We start from the raw sequence: 15,458 nt of genomic DNA on the forward strand, positions 1-15,458 counted from the left end.
CACAGCTCCTTCTTACTCATTGACCTATGAGCTTTTGGGTGAACACTGGGGTTCAGAACACGGCCATGGTGCCTTTGGCTGGCCTCAAGTTCTTATCTCCTAGAAAAAATGCTCCTGCTCAGGGAGGGGATGCTCCAGCCCACCTGCTGCATGCACCATCATGTTCTGTCTCCAGCATGTCTGTGCTGTGGTGGGTTGCTGAGGGGGTGTTCGGCATCTCTCTTCTTGCAGAACCCCATCATCACCCAGTTTTTCCCCACGCTGCTGCTCTGGGCCTTCTCAGTCTTCTTGCCCTTCCTTGTCTACTACTCAGCATTCTTCGAGTCTCACTGGACAAGGTAATGGGGCTGGCCCCCACAGACCCCAGGGCTGCCATAGATGGGAGGAACTGCAGAGGAAGGGGAACCCACCCTGCAGGGAGGCAGGCAGTGAGCAGTAGATCCCCACAGTGGAGCAGAGCCCCCTGAGTGTTTCTCTCCATAGAAAGAGCCCCAAGGCCATGCTCAAAGCAGCCGTTTGCTTCCCATAGTCCTGAACACTTCCAGGCTACTGACAAAGTCAGGTGGTTTTAAGATGGATCTGAAGAAGTTTGTAAGAGGGATGGTGTGATGGTGGACTGGCAGCAGCAGGGGCATCCCAGGCATGCTTTCAGTCCTCCAAGGCAGAGATATGGGTTCAGGATACTTAAAGTAGAGGAAACTGCCCAGCTCCTACAATGTGCTCTCTCTGTCTTGACCTTCCATCAGCCCCAAGCCCTGTGCCTAGTCTGATAAATCTTTACAGGAGCTTTGTCACCACCTCCCTTCCTTTTTCTGAGAGAAACTGGAGGTCATGGACTCATACTAGACACCCATCTGCCTCTTGTTGGGTGTCTATACCAAAAAGGATGGTAGGAGAGGGCAAAGATGAAGGAGGTGAGAGCTTTCACTACAGCAGATTCCTCATGGTAACATACCTTAGTCTTGGAGAGGCTTTGCAGGACTCCAGTGGATGCACAGATCAAATGCACACAGTTTTGTGGGACAGGGAGTAACTCCTTGGTGAAGAGCGAGACCAGGCCCAGCCCTTCACCCCACCTGCTGCTCTTTCCCAAAAAAGTGCAATGTTCTTTTCTTGTCTTCCCTCTCTGCAGGTCAAGTGAAAATCAGATCACCATGCACAAGTGCTTCTTCTTCCTGGTGTTCATGGTTATCATCCTGCCCTCTCTGGGTCTGAGCAGGTATGGACCACCCTGCCATGCTGCTCTCCCTGCTCATGAGCTGGCAGGATCGCACCCAGGCCCCTCACCCTGACAATCCAGCCCCAGAGGGCTAAGATCCCATTGCCTCTGAAACACAGCAATCTTTGGGGAGGAAAATATTCTTTAGCAGTGCTGAGCCACTCACACATGGTCACAGATGGAAACCTTCCCTGCAGAGGAGTGGAGCAGAGCAGTTTACCAGGCTGCCACAGCTGACCCAAGAGGGCTGGTGGCAGTGATCAGCTGCTGCTTGATTTCAGCATACCCTGAAACAACCTGGTCAGGTATCTTCATAGCTCCAGCTCCAGCAATCCTGGCCATCCAGGAGGCAAGCACACACTCCACAGTGGTCTTGTGTGGCTGTAGGAACTGTTCTGGTAGCGTAGGGTGCAGAAGGTCTTGCCACACACAGGACAGGGAAAAGCACATGCCTGCTGGGTGTCTCACATCACTCTGTAGCTTCCCCTGTCTGAGCTGCTCCTCTTCTGTTCCCTCCAGCCTGGACCTGTTTTTCCGCTGGCTCTTTGACACCCACTTCCTGGATGAGGCTGAAATCAAGTTCCAGTGAGTAGCAGGAAGCTCCCAAACTTCCCAGGCAAGCGGGAGCACCTGTTGTCCACTGCCAGCAGCTCTTGCAGCTCCTGCCTGAGCATCCTCTCACTCTCACTGTCTCACCTCTCTGTCCCTGGGGCAGGTGCGTTTTCCTCCCAGACAATGGCGCCTTCTTTGTCAACTATGTGGTCACCTCCAGCCTGATTGGGACGGCCATGGAGCTGCTGCGCATCCCAGGCCTCCTGGTCTATACTGCTCGCCTCTGCTTTGCCAAGTCTGAACCCGAGCGGCTCCATGTCAAGCGGGTACGTGGCTCTGGCCATCCATGAGCCTTTGTGACTCCCAACACAGCAGAGATGCACTCATGGAAACTCAGGCTGTTGTGGTTCTGTGGGGATGCTTGTGGGGACTTCTTTAGGCCTCGTGGGGGCTAGTGGGGGTGAGGCAGTCCTGTGGGTGCAAAGGCAAGTGCAAAGGCAAGTGCAGGCTTTACAGTGACAGAGGCAGCAATGACACTGTTGGTTGTGCCCCAGAGCCAAGCATACCAGTTCCAGTTTGGACTAGAGTACGCCTGGACCTGCTGTATCTTCTCTGTTGTCATGACCTACAGCATCACCTGCCCCATCATCGTCCCCTTTGGTGAGTATGATCCCATGCCCATGGTCCCAGCCATGCCAAGAACAAGGCTGTCCCAGCCACCAGCAGCAGCATGGGAGTGCAGGCTTCCTGCATGGCATAGGAGGGCACCTTGGGCATCGTCCTCAGGGCCTGCCCTGCTGTCCCTATGTCCTGGCTGTCCCCATTGCCCTCCACCCAAATGGCTCCTCTTGTCCCACCAGGGTTGCTGTACATGCTGCTCAAGCACATGGTTGACCGGTACAACATTTATTACGTGTACATCCCCACCAAACTGAACCAGCGCCTCCACGTCGCCGCCATCAGCCAGGTCGTGGTGGCCCCCATCCTCTGCATGTTCTGGCTGCTCTTCTTCTCCGTCCTGCGTCTCGGTAGGGAGAGCTTGGGGCTGTGCTCTGCCACTGCCGAGGGGTCCTGTCTGATGTTTGGGGGTGATGAGCCACTGGTGTCACCCTTGAATTAGGCATGGTGTGGAGGGTGGTAACGGACAAGGTGTTGTGAACACCTGGCAGATGAAGGAGGTGTCAGCTTGTGTTTTGGGAAGAGAGTTGAGAGTTTCTAAAACCCAAAGTAGGCACCAGCCTGGGGCTCAGCTGGACATATAGCAGGTTCTTGGAAGCTTATGTGCTGCCCCAGTGTCTCTGTGCTCTAGGTCCCACCCGGCCTGTCACCCTCTTCACCTTTGTGGTCCTCCTTTCCTGCATCATCTTCTCCTTCTTTGGCCTCTGCCTGAAGAAGCTGCAGCCACGGAAACCATCTAGCTACCAGGTGGGCGCAGACAGCCACCTCCTGTTCCTTCACCCCAGTGCATCCCCTCCTTGCTTTCCATGGGGAATCTGAGATGGCACCTGGCTGTCCCTAGCCAAAGCTAGTACCCCAAACCATGATTTCCTCATGGCTTCCTTCTCCTTAGATGTCTGACCAGTCAGAGGGCGCATTCAATGACGTGGAGCGGAGCAGCATTTCCTCCACCCCAAACTCCAATGTGAGTATCCCTCTGCAGCCCTGCTGTGGCCTCCTGCTCTGCTGGGTCCTGATGGCCCACTGCCCCCCGGGGCAGCTCTTTGTGGCCACTGTCCTGCAGGAGCCTGAGCTGAGCCTGACACCGGCAGCCTCTCCGGCACACCAGTCGTATGGCACCATGGGCAACCACCTGGAGCCTGCGGAGGATGGGGAGGATGGGGGGCTGCAGAGCTTCGAGACAGAGCTGGAGACAGTGGAGGGCGAGTACAGGAGCGGCCCCGTGATAGAGAGCCAGGCTCGCTACCAGTGAACATCCCCGCCACAGGCTGAGAACAGACTGTGCTGAGAGCGGAGAATGTGCCATGGGGCAGGAAGGAGCCTTCCCTGCACTGCTGGGGGCTACCTTGCTAATGGGGCAGGGGATGACAGGACTGATGTGAGGGAGACCCCATTGCATGGGCAGTGGCAGGAGGCTCAGATGGTCCCTCCCGCTGCCTGCACTGGCTGAGCCCCCTAATGTGCCCCTGTCCCCGCCTGCCTCTTCCAGCACACAGTGGGGAAGAGGGGGTGCAGCAGTGTGGGGGGAGGGTCTCTCTGAGAGGCCATGCTTTTGGGGGCAGGAGGGATGCCCTGACCCCTCTGAGAAGAGGGAGCAGCCCAGACAGCCTAGATGAATGTGCCTGCCACCACTCTGTCCTCTGGGTCCTCAGTGTCAGGGGACGGCCACCCCTAACCCTTGCACTCACCCCATCCAGCCACTGCTCAGGCAGCTGTCCTGCTGGCTCCCCTGCTGCTGGCCTGCTGCTCCTGCTTTGCCCATTTTAGCAGGGACTGCTGACATGTGTGTGCTTTGGTGGAGGAGGTGAGTGTCCCTATATCTGCCAGCAGACCCCCTACAGCCCTGCACCAAGGCAGGCATCAAATGCAAGCCCAGCTCTTCCTCAACCCAGTCCCCCCATCTTGCTGCACAATGCCTGTGCCCTTGGGCTCTTGGAGAGAAGTAAGAGGGCAAGAGACAAGTGTGTTTAATGGCTTTGAGGACAGCTCCTTGTCACTCCTCTTCCCTGGCAGCACCCTATCGTACTCATGCTCTCACTGGGGTGATTATCTGCCCATGGGACCAAGAATAGCTCTGTCCTAATGCAACGGAACAGGGGGGGTAGGTGTAGGCTGGCAGAACCTAGACTTCCAGGTTCTCCTGGTCCACCACATCCTGCCTGCCCTTGTCCACAAGCTGCAGCTGTGGAATGCTCCCCCAGTAGCCACACTGCCTCTCAAGTGTGAGTCCTGCTGTGATTAGTGTTAATGCACCATTACCTGCCCAGACAGCATCCCTAGAGTTTTCCAGCTCATCCAGAGCAGCTGTGGTGGCCCCTGGGGATGAGGGTTTATCCTCATCCTGCTCAGCTCCTCTCCCACCATAGCCCACCTGGGCATGCTGGCTCCTCACTCAGCCCTGCTTTGGCCTCAGGGCTGATTTTCCTGTCCCTGATTCTCCTGCTAACTTCAGAGCAACTAGAGTTGCACCGTCCCAGGGCAGTGCAGGGAGGGAAGGGAGGAACGTGAAGCTCTGCCAGCACCAGGGCTGCTGTCATGGGAAGTGCTGTTGTGCAAAGGCAGGTGCTCAGCCATGGCACTGGTTAGCATTAGAAGTGCCACTGGAGGAGGGACAGTGTGCCAGTTCTGGGCTGGAGGGGAGGTTAAAAGGCAGCCCAGCAGTGAGAGCATCAAGGGGGCCCTTAGGACATTCCTGTGGCGCTAGTGGGTCTCAGCTCAGCCGGCTGGCAGTCCCATGGTCCCCGTCCCACCCACGCTCCTGCATGCTGGGGCGGTGGCTGCAGCACACTAGTCACAAAGTGGTTGCCTCGGGAGAGCCTTGAGCTCAGATGCACCCTTCCAATCCCAAAAAGTTCCCTGAGGGATCTGTGGCCTCCTGCCCAGGTACCCCCATGTCTGCCCACAGCTCAGCTGCTCCCCTCACTGCCTGCTCCAGAGGCAGCCCCAGGCAGGGCACGGGGATGCTGGTGGCCTCTCTGAGGGTAGAAGCAAGTGCCTGCTAGTGGCACTGTGTCCTCAGGAGCTCGGGCTGCTGGTCTGATTGCCCTTGGCTGCCCCACTGTAGGAATGTGCCAGAGGTCTGTACCTTCTTGTGATTTATTGCTATGACCGTGCCTTGAATAAAATTACTTCACCCAGCTGCTGCCTGGCGTCATCACACCCATGCGTCTTTCCTGGCACCGGTTTAGGGGCAACCCTTGCCACTGGAGCAGTTTCCCACCTGTGGGCTGCTTTTGACCCTGTCTGGGTATGTCCTACAGAGGCTTCAGTGGTAAGGAGACTGCTTGGACATACCCCCACCTCTAGGCACTGCCCACTATGATCCCCATAAAAACAAACCCCAGCAAGTGGGCAGAAGCAGCAAAGTTTCAGGAGTGGAAGAGCACCTCACTGTGTCTCAGATAGGCACAGCCCTTGGCACCATCCTTCCATTGGGGATGAGTTGCAGTCCTGGGACAGTTGTGCACCTATTTTGCCCACCTTCTGTCAGCAGTCAGCTGCTCGAGAGCTGGCTCAGAGCACCACCAAAGGTGCAGATGTTGCTTGAAGGTAGCAGCATGGTAGCCTGGAGCTCTGGGACCACAGCAAAGGTTGGGGCAGGAGGGACCCATCCCATCTGAAGATGGAGCAGATGTTTCCAAAGCTGAACTACTCACCAGCAAGTCCCAGGGAAGGGGGTGAACACCACTTCGGAAGTCCTAGATTTTGAGAGAACAGTGCTCTTTTCTGGCCTCCTCCCTCCCAAAATACACACTATTTTTACCTGAATTCCTAAGTGAATGATTTGCATCTGGTTTCAGCAGGTTCCTCCTGCTGGCTCCTCCACAGCTTCCCAGGGGTGAGCCCTGCCACACTGGTTTATGGCACAGGGCAGAAGGCATGAGGAGGGCTTTCCTTTGCGTGGAAACATCGAAAATTTAAAACCCATCGCTATGCTCCTACAGAGGCCCCCCGTGGTTTGTAATGAGTGGTAAACGGAGTTAACACAGGGCATTGCTGTGCCAGGGAGATGGGCAGGAGCTCTGGCTGTGAGCAAGGGTTGGAATTGCCCCCGGTGGCAGCTTTCCTAGCGCTCACAGTGGGCAGCTCATCACGGCCTGGTGAGGGGGTGTCAGCCCCATCCCCCTGCACCTCTGCCTGGAAAGCCGCTCAGGAGCTTGCTCCCAGGTTGCAGCCTGCACAGGCAGCATCCCTCACAGCCAGGGCCCAGCAATGCCATGGAGTCTCCCACTGTGCCAGCTGGTAGCAGGCAGTGACAGGAGCGCCCCCGCCGGGCAGCAGCCACAGCAAAGGGGCAGTGTGTGGGAGCTGTGGCAAACCTCCCTGCTGGCACAGGCAGTCAAAGATGGGAGTGCTGCTGGAGGCTGCCATGCTGGCCCTTCCCTGCTGTGCCAGGTTTGGGCTCCCACCACCAGTCCTGAGGTCAGGACGAGCTGGAAAACTTATTTTATCAATTACCCAAAGGGAGTATTTCTTTGCATCCAGATCTCTGCTGCTCCCCTTGCCCTTCACAGCCCATCATACATTGCCTTATGGAACAAACCCATCCTAAACGAGCAACATGGCTCTCCCAGGATGTTTTCCCTTCTCACCTGTTACGCGGCTGGATTTCCAGCCTTTGGGAGATGCTATTACAAACCCTTAGCTGGCTTCCCCACTCCAGGCACCGTTCTTCAGCATCAAGTGCCCAACTCTCACAGGGCTGGAACCCATCATGTCAAAGCTAGAACACGCTAGAGGACAGAACCTCCTGCATCCTCACCAGCTGCTCCCTGGGCAGGGCTGCTGGAATGACTCCGTAATCCAGCTGGCAGGGTGGATGATGCACCATGGAGCCAGACAAGACTTCATTATGAGGCCATGCTCTGCTGCTGCAGATGACCAGCAGCAGGTGACCAGGTGAGCCAATGCTATGTCAAAAAACAAAAGCAGCAGCTGAACAACAGAAAAGGGATTTTTAGGCTGATTGCTCAAAATTCTGATTCCATTAGAGATTACTATACTTGAAGGGTCTGAGCAATCAATAGCTGGGTGTCTCTCTTAGCCCCTCCACTGCTCACCCATTCAATTACCATGCACAAAACTCCCAACACATTTTGCTGGTGGATGCCCTCTCATATCAGTCAAGCTGCACTACACAAGTGCTCCAAGTGACCAATATCTCCAAGCTAGAATCAATAAGAAACCAATAAACCCCTCTCTGTCATCCTTTTTTTCTGGTCTCCTTGGGCCTTTTATATTAAAATAAACACAAGGCATCAAAAATGTCTAAGACTCACTGTTGTTTTTTAATAAACAGTACAGCTGGGTATAAGAGGCACACAGACTAGTTTAGTTCTCTTGGGAGTTACACGAAATGTGGCACAGAAGAGCAGAAGTCAAGGAGCTGAGAAAGCTAGAGGGAGCAGGGATTGTTTGGGCAGTAACACCCACACCCCACCCATCACACAGCTGCCTACTTGTCACATGGAGCCAGAAGGTGTCCCACTCCCACGATGCTGAAGGCATAATGCCCCATAACAGGGTTGCAAAGAGGACATCCCCATTCCTGAACCCTCCCGCCCCATACGGTGCCATCAAGGCTAGTGACTCATCCCAGCCCCAGCTGCTCCATCCCTCACTGCTGGGTACAAGAATGGGGAGACCTCACCTGACCCAGCTAATGGAGAGAGCCAGGACCACAACATGGTCCCATGGCGAGGACAAGGAACGTGGGGGTGTTCACCGCCTGTTTGACAACACCTATTAGCTTGCCTCCCAAACACAACTGGATGGCTTTTTGCTTGCTGGAAGCCCATGGCTCCCATCAGGCCTGGTGGCAGGACACTAGAGAGGCATCTCACAGGGCACCCCATCATCCCTTCCATGGCATGGGCCTAGGAGACCTCAGCCTTCTGCCCCAGAGTGGAGGGCATCTGAGAACAGGAGGAATGTGTCTTCAGAACAGGACCATCTCAGACCTCAACACTAAGCTCCTCCTGTCCTGAAGAAGCAAAAAAAAGCGTGCTGCCTGTAACTGAATAATTTCTCCATGTCCTTGCTCTGGTGCTAGTGGTGGCTAGAAACATGGTTTTGTTTGTTCCACAGTGGCTTCCCCATGAAGATGAACTCTCCTCAAAGTGCTCAAGTTCAGCCCCTTCACAGAGCCCTCAGGTGCTGCCTCTCAGCAGTTTTCTGGGATTTCTTCTAGCAGATGCTATCTCCTCATTCCTGTGAGGGTGAGGAACTCTGCAGATGGGCACCGCGAGCAGCTGGGAAGTGCTCCAGATTCTGACAGCAGCAGAAAGATTCCAGCTATGCATCCTCTGGCCAAGAGCCAGAATTTCTGGAAGCTGTTGCTATGACACAATTGCAACCTTCATTTTTATTTTAAGACATCTTTTCCTTGTATTTGCTTTATTTTCCTTAACACAAAGCAGTAAACAGACATTGCTACTGCTGCTGTTGTTGCTGCTGCATTTCAGATGGCTCCAAGGCCAAATCAACACAAAGCCTTTCAGCTGGCAGCCCAACCCTGCCAAAAGTAATCTCACCTTGGGATGAATGTGACACCACTGCCTGAAGCATCCATAGGAAGCCTACTGGGCTGTGGCCAAGCTGACACAGGGGAAAACCAGGGTTTCCATCTAGGTCAGAGGCAAGGCAGAAGAAAGCACCAGGGTTAACTACCTGGTAGTGATATATTGACAAAGGGAGAGGGGGGAAAACTCTCTGCAAGGTTTGAGAACAGCCACATGATGTGACCAGCTTTGCTCTCTTGCTGCCTTTTGACCTGCATGGAGCCAAATCTGTCACACAGAACCAGGTACAGCAGCACAGGAGGACCGAGCAGTGTCAGACACAGCAGGTAAAGCAAAGCAAATAGGATTTCAGGCAAATAAGCTCAAGAGGGCCAGCTGTCACCTACAGGGTGGGTAGCAAGAGGAGGACAGATGAGCAAGCTAAATCCAGACTAAAACCCAGAGTAGGTACATGGGTGTTGGTATTCCTGAAGGAACCTGGGGCAGGGTGGCATACCTGTGCTGTGGCACTGCCAGGCTCTGCTGCAGGGACATGCCCTGCCAGCCCTTAGCAAAGGCAGAGACACACTCGTGTTGGAGCAGGGTGGAACCACGTGAGAGCCCTGCAGCACGTGTGAGTGGCAGAGACAGCCACGGGCTGGTGCACACAGAAAGACAGAGGTGGGGAGAGGCAGCGAGTGTGGTGTGAGACTCCCCGTGCCCAGGACAGCCGCATGGTCAGGGATAGGGATGGCTGGCAGGATCTAGTCCCCTTCTGGGAGGGTCTCCCAGCCACGTTGCATGGCTTTCACCACAGCATTGTAGAGTTTGCTCCAAGCTTCCTGCACCTCTGGGCTGAAGGCAGCACCAAGGCATTTCTCCAGCATGTACAGCAAGGACTCGCCAACAGTCTGCAAACCAAACAAGGACGTGTCAAGCTCAGCACCAGAGGATGACATTCAGTCTCTTTTCTCACTTCACCACCTTTTTTGACTTCTCCAAGTGCAGGGCATCTGCTCCTCTTCCACCAACAAAGTACCAGGCCCCTCCAGTCCCTGGCTTATCAAAGGGGGCCCAGAATCAGCCCATGTCATCCTCTTCCCCTGCCCTATGCTGGCCCTCACCATGGATGAGTGCAGAGTGGAATTCAGAGAAGACAGGCTGACACTGCACAAGTAACAGCAGGGGAGATGTAAACATCCAATTTCTGTGGCTCCCAGGTGCAGGTAGCTGGCCCTATCCCTTGGCATAGCAGTGGAGCAGCAGTGCTGAGCAATGCTCTGATGTCAGGAGAGTGGATCAGACTCCATGCTGGATGCTTAGGGCATGTCTCAGTGCCTCTCAGGCTTCTCCAGAAGGCACTGCTCCTGACAGAGCTGTGAGCAGCCCCAGGCAGGAGCACTCCCACACTGAGTGCAGGGCTGGTGGGGACCACCACCACAAACAGAAGGGACCCTGCTCCCTCTGAAGAGGACAAAAGCTAACAATATCAGGAATGAGCCGTGTGTGGGTTAGAAAGCTTTTCTTCAACCCACCCTTCCCCACCGCATTTCTGTTCATGATTGATAGCAGGAGAGTGATCAAGGGTTTAATATGGAAGATGCTTGTTAGTGGCATGGAGGAAACAGGGGCTGAGGTTCAGCAACTCCACCCCAGAGCAGACACAGAGAAGTGGATGCTCCCTTCTCCAGGCATGGTGAGGTTTGCCCAGAGCATTAGATGCAAAGGACCCAGGGCTAAGGCTGAGCCTGTAGCCCTGTGGCACAGGAGAGACTGCTTTAGTGTTCTAAGCCACAGTCTTCTTCAAACAGTGCAAATGCTTTGCTCCCATCTATCCTTTCTGCATGGGCTTACTGGGCAAGGTCAGAAAACAAGGGGAGCTCAAAGGTTTCCCTCACACGGACAGTGTCACTACACTGGTATCAGCACCTTGGACAGGCTGCCCTGAGCCATCAGCTTTCTCTCCAGACAGCTGAACCCAGAGGAAGGATGAGGACAGTGAGGGTTGCAGTCAGGGGTGAGCAAACACAGCCACAGCGAGATGAGAGAGAACACCTCACCGAGAAAGACTCAACCTTCACACCAACCGCCTGGTGCTTCTTGCCAAGGTTGCAGAGGTACTCTTCCAGGCAGGACAAGTTCTCCAGGTGGCTCACAGCAGCATCAATCACCAGCATCACCTAGGGCAGGAGCAAAGGCAGAATTACATTAACAGAAAGGTTCAGCTTCACTCCCAAAGGAAACCAAGTGTCTGACCCTCTACCTCACTCTTGTCAGCCTGACCCCCTCCCAGCCCAGATGCCCTCTGAGCTTTCCTTTGCTGTCCTGTGATCCATGTGTCACATCAGTGGGGCTGGCAGCAGCACACACCACATCCTCCCATGGGACACTACCAGAGGTGCACAGCAAGCAGCACTGCTGACCACCCTGTCACTCAGAGGGACACAGCCTACAGCAGAGCAGCTGCAGGTTGAGATCTAATGCTGATGCAGTCATTACAACTCCTAGGACCCCAGGACAACTGCATGGGAGCCCCACAAGTTGCCAGGATTAGAGTTTCCAATGCCAAAATGGTGCAATTATGAATAAGGCCACTCCAATTCTAAGATCAGCCAAGGTATTTTGAAGAGATGGGATGGAGAGTACAGCCAGGTCTCTTGACCTGGTCTGGTAAACCACATACCATAGCCTCCCAGGAGCATTAAGAGTCAAATGGAAACAGGACAGAAAAGATTTAATGAAGGATGAAGGAAACAGACACAACAAATTAGAAGAAGATATTAAAGCCAAGGCATGGTTATCTTGGCAAAGCCGAGAGGTGATAGAATTGTGCTCTGTAATTTCAACAGGCAATTTATCTCCAACAAGAGCAAAGAACTATTTCAGCTCAAGGCAATAATCTTAACTTTGCCAATAAAGAGAGGCTGAAAAATAACGAAAAGCTTGCAGCTATCAGAGGAGCTCAGTCCTGAAACAGCCTTTTAACAAGGAATAAAGACAGGCAAGCAAAGAACCAAACTGGTTTAAAGATGGAGCCAGGCAGCTTATGAAGGCATCTGCTGTGCTTTGTCCCAGTGTGGCTTCTCTTCAGGGCTCAGCAAAGGGTCTCTGCTGCACCAGGTGTAATGTGCATGCATGAGCCTCTCCTCAGCATTGCTCCTTTCTCTGTTCGGGGGGAGAGCTGTACTGCAGCACTCCCTCAGAGGCTCTCTGAGAGGTGCTGTGTGCCTTCTGGCTCTGCAGCTGCACCAACAACCTCTCCACACCAGTGGGTCCAGGGTAGCCTGGCCCACTGCACAGCTCTGTGCCACCTCCTGGTCAGTGTGTGGCCACGCAGAGAGCTTCAGTCCTCGTCTGGACACAGGTGAGCTCCCTGAGGCACCTCCACAGTAGGAGAAGGATTCTTTCAGCTTTCACAGGAAGCAATCCACTCTCAGATGAGGGCATGGAAATCAGCATGGCGCCTCATAGCCACCATAACCTGCCTTCTCATCCTCTCCCCACTGTTGTAGGACACTTTGTCCTGGCCTTCTGCTGCACGAGTAACCACCTGCAGTTACCATCTCAGGAGAAGACTTCCCATGTGTTCCGTGGTCAGGCACACCACAGTCCCAAATCATTGCCTACGTTTCTTCCTCCATGGAGGCTGTGCTCCAGCCATGCCACAGCCCCTCTCTCACCTTCCTGATGTGATCCAGGAACTCAGGGGCGGAGAGGCACTCCTGAGGGCTGGCAAACTGCTTGCAGTTGTACTGGAAAAGGGGCAGCAGGTCAGGATCCAAGTCAAACAGCCTGCAACAGCAAGAAAGAACACCCCATCTTCTCACTTCTTCAGCTTTATATAAAGTCCCACCCACCTCATCAGCAGCACACCCACAGCTCATTTCTGCCTCTCTTCCCACCTACCGATCTCTGGACATCTGTAAAAGATCCAAAAGTTCTGAAAAGTTTTGGTTTGGGGCAATCCAGATTACCTGTAGACAGAACCCTTTGTGTTTCTCTAACACATAACCCTAGCCCTTGGATACATATTTATGGCACCTGAGAACTAGTCCCAGCCCTCCGGAGCTTCTCCCAGCCTGGCCCTTCTCTTCAAAGTCTCAACTGTTGTCTCAACTATTCCCATTCCCACTTTTTGATCCCTTTGAATCCAAAAGTTCCCAAATCAGGGAAGGCCTCCAAGCTCCAGCAGCCACGTGGACCAAGAGGAGCATGTACAAACTCAGCTGATGCCCCACTCCCTGACACCATCACCAGTTCCCATTTCCTCGCCCCCTGCCCCATCCTCCCTTGTCAGTGTATGTCAGGCACATACGGGACTCAATAGCAGCCACCCAGCTAGATAAAACAGGCCACTGGTAATTCAGGCAAGATAGTCTCTCTTATCCTGCACATAAACTACTGCACCCCTCTCCCCTACATTGTTCTCACTGCTCTACTCCTGTTCTGGGAGATTTGGATCCCTCTCGTTCCAGAAGCTGCTCATCAACTCTCCAACTGGCCATTTTAAACGACTTTTCATTGATCTTTCCTTTTTTCCCTTCACATGATTGATACATTATTGTGCTGAGGACAGGCAAGAAGCTGGGTATCAGCCATTCCACCCGGCACACCATTTCTTCTGCCCTGCGACTGAATCCCTCCCTGGCGGCCAGGTCCGTGCCCGGGGCTGCACAGCGCTCCCCGATCAGGGAATGATCGGGCGGCTCCTTCCCCGCCCTGCCCGGAGCCGACGGACACACAGCCCTTCCGAGGGCAGAAGTCGCGGTGACAAGGCAGGGGATCAGCGGGCAGAAACGCACAAAACCTGCCCGCCGCTTCTCTCTCACTCTCCGTCTCCTCGTGGCAAAGTTCTGACTCGCCAAGGGAGGGGAAGGCAGGGCGGCGGAGCGAGCCCAGCCCTGCCCCACGGCACCCGCGGCTCGGCGGCGGAGCGGCTTCGGCTCCCCGCGGACCGGCAGCCACGGGAGGGGAGAGAGGCCAGGGGAGAGGAGCCGGCCAGGAGCCACGGCCAGGGCTCAGGCACAGGGTTCGAGCACAGGCGAGCGTTTCTCTCGAAGAAGCGGAGCCCGTCCATCCCGCCCGCACGGGTGGGTGCGGGCCGGGGCCGGGTGCCGGTGGCCGCATCGCGCCGCTCACCTGCTGAAGAGGACGAGGCCGTGCTGCACGGGGCTGCCGCTCAGCCGCTGCCAGCTCTCCCGGATCAGCGCTCGCTGCCCGCCCGACAGCTGCATCCCGCTCTCCATGGCGGGGCCGGGGGCCCTGCCCCTCGCCGCCCGAGGCGAGGCGCTGGTGCCGCGGCTCCGCGGGCGGAGGGGCCGGCGAGCTGCGGCCGCCCGCCCCTCGCTGGCCGGGGGAGCTCCGGAGCTGCCCCCGCGCCCCCCGGGCTCCCGCCCCCGCGGCCCCGCAGCAGCCGCGCTCCGCCCGCACCGCCGAGCCGCTGCTCCACCCGCCGCTGCCCCGGCCGGGGAAGGAACAGCTCAGCCACCGTTTCCCACTCGGGAGAAGGAAGGAAGGAGGAATGGAAGGAAGGAAAAAGGAATTCGAAATGCCCAAACTTCCCTATCCCGCGCCTGCGGGCCAGAGCAGAAAGTTCAGCTGGTTCACGGTTGACATTTTCCGTCGTCCTGATTTTACAAGTGAAGCAGCAGAACAGAGCCGTGCCAGCGAGGAGAGACCACCGGGACCTGGCCACCTTCCGTCACCGTCAGCACAGCTCCCTCTGAGTGTAACTTTGCTTGGGAGAGCCTCAGCGATGCTCCACAGCATCCTCCTCTTGCTCTTGGCCACTTCCACTGAGACTCTGGATGCCACGCAGCCACCTGCTATTTCCACAGGCAGATGCAGTCTAGACATGCAAGGTACGTGTCTAATTTAAGGCTAATTATGCCAGCTGAAGCAGGCAAAGATGTTAATAACAGATGAGAAGATGTGACATCTTTGTCAAATGTGTTCAGGATGCACAGATTCTCTTGGCTGTTCTGACACTGCTTAATTTGGCCCCAGGATTTATGCAGCACAGAGGAAACAAAGCAAGAAAAGGCAAATGAGGTCTCAAGCAGTACAAGGGAAGTCAGGAAAGTTAAGGTTTTCAGAAGGACAAGAGCAATACAAAAATGCAGCTGTTTCTGAAACCATCACAGTCTGCTCCAAAATAACAATTGTGCTGATCTTATTACAAATTCTGTTTCTGTACATCAGACTTATTTCTGGTAATCAGGAGAAAAGACACCGACCCATCCCAGGGGCAAAATGACTCGGTGCAGGCAGAAAGGAGGCTCTTGTGGGAGAATTGAAATCATTCCCTGGGAGGAGACAAGTTCAAAGGCTCAGTGTTGTGTTCTCAACCCCAGCTTGTCTCCCAGGGGCTTCTCTCCTATAGAGCTGGAGTGACAGCACTGACTGCAGTGACAGCAGGAAGCCACCCGAGATGGCTCTGCAAGTGCCATCTGTTAAAAATTACCTGTTTTCTCAGGATTTTGAGACCTCCCGTTCTCAGCCCAGACCAG

General features: G+C 54.9%; 2 protein-coding genes across 8 annotated transcripts in view; one reads left to right on the forward strand and one right to left on the reverse strand.

The window, feature by feature from the left end:
• Positions 1–5,586, forward strand: part of TMEM63C (transmembrane protein 63C) — a 32,393-nt gene extending 26,807 nt beyond the window's left edge. For all 7 annotated transcript variants that reach the window (XM_058863394.1, XM_058863389.1, XM_058863395.1 and 4 more), the window contains 9 exons: positions 232–338; positions 1,133–1,219; positions 1,739–1,804; positions 1,935–2,097; positions 2,326–2,431; positions 2,632–2,799; positions 3,081–3,196; positions 3,342–3,413; positions 3,489–5,586. In XM_058863394.1, the coding sequence (XP_058719377.1) occupies positions 232–338; positions 1,133–1,219; positions 1,739–1,804; positions 1,935–2,097; positions 2,326–2,431; positions 2,632–2,799; positions 3,081–3,196; positions 3,342–3,413; positions 3,489–3,701 (1,098 nt within the window). In that variant the 3' untranslated portion in view covers positions 3,702–5,586. The remainder of the gene's footprint in view (positions 1–231; positions 339–1,132; positions 1,220–1,738; positions 1,805–1,934; positions 2,098–2,325; positions 2,432–2,631; positions 2,800–3,080; positions 3,197–3,341; positions 3,414–3,488) is intronic.
• Positions 5,587–7,759: 2,173 nt separating this feature from the next.
• NGB (neuroglobin) lies at positions 7,760–14,195 on the reverse strand. Its single transcript, XM_058829807.1, has 4 exons — positions 14,089–14,195; positions 12,630–12,741; positions 11,010–11,129; positions 7,760–9,860 (listed from the first exon to the last, which is right to left on the reverse strand). The coding sequence occupies exons 1-4, from the start codon at positions 14,193–14,195 to the stop codon at positions 9,714–9,716; spliced, it is 486 nt and encodes a 161-aa protein (XP_058685790.1). The 3' UTR covers positions 7,760–9,713.
• Between the last annotated feature and the right edge of the window lie 1,263 nt (positions 14,196–15,458).

This window comes from Poecile atricapillus, chromosome 1, assembly GCF_030490865.1.
Source record: "Poecile atricapillus isolate bPoeAtr1 chromosome 1, bPoeAtr1.hap1, whole genome shotgun sequence".
NCBI classification, from domain to species: domain Eukaryota; kingdom Metazoa; phylum Chordata; class Aves; order Passeriformes; family Paridae; genus Poecile; species Poecile atricapillus.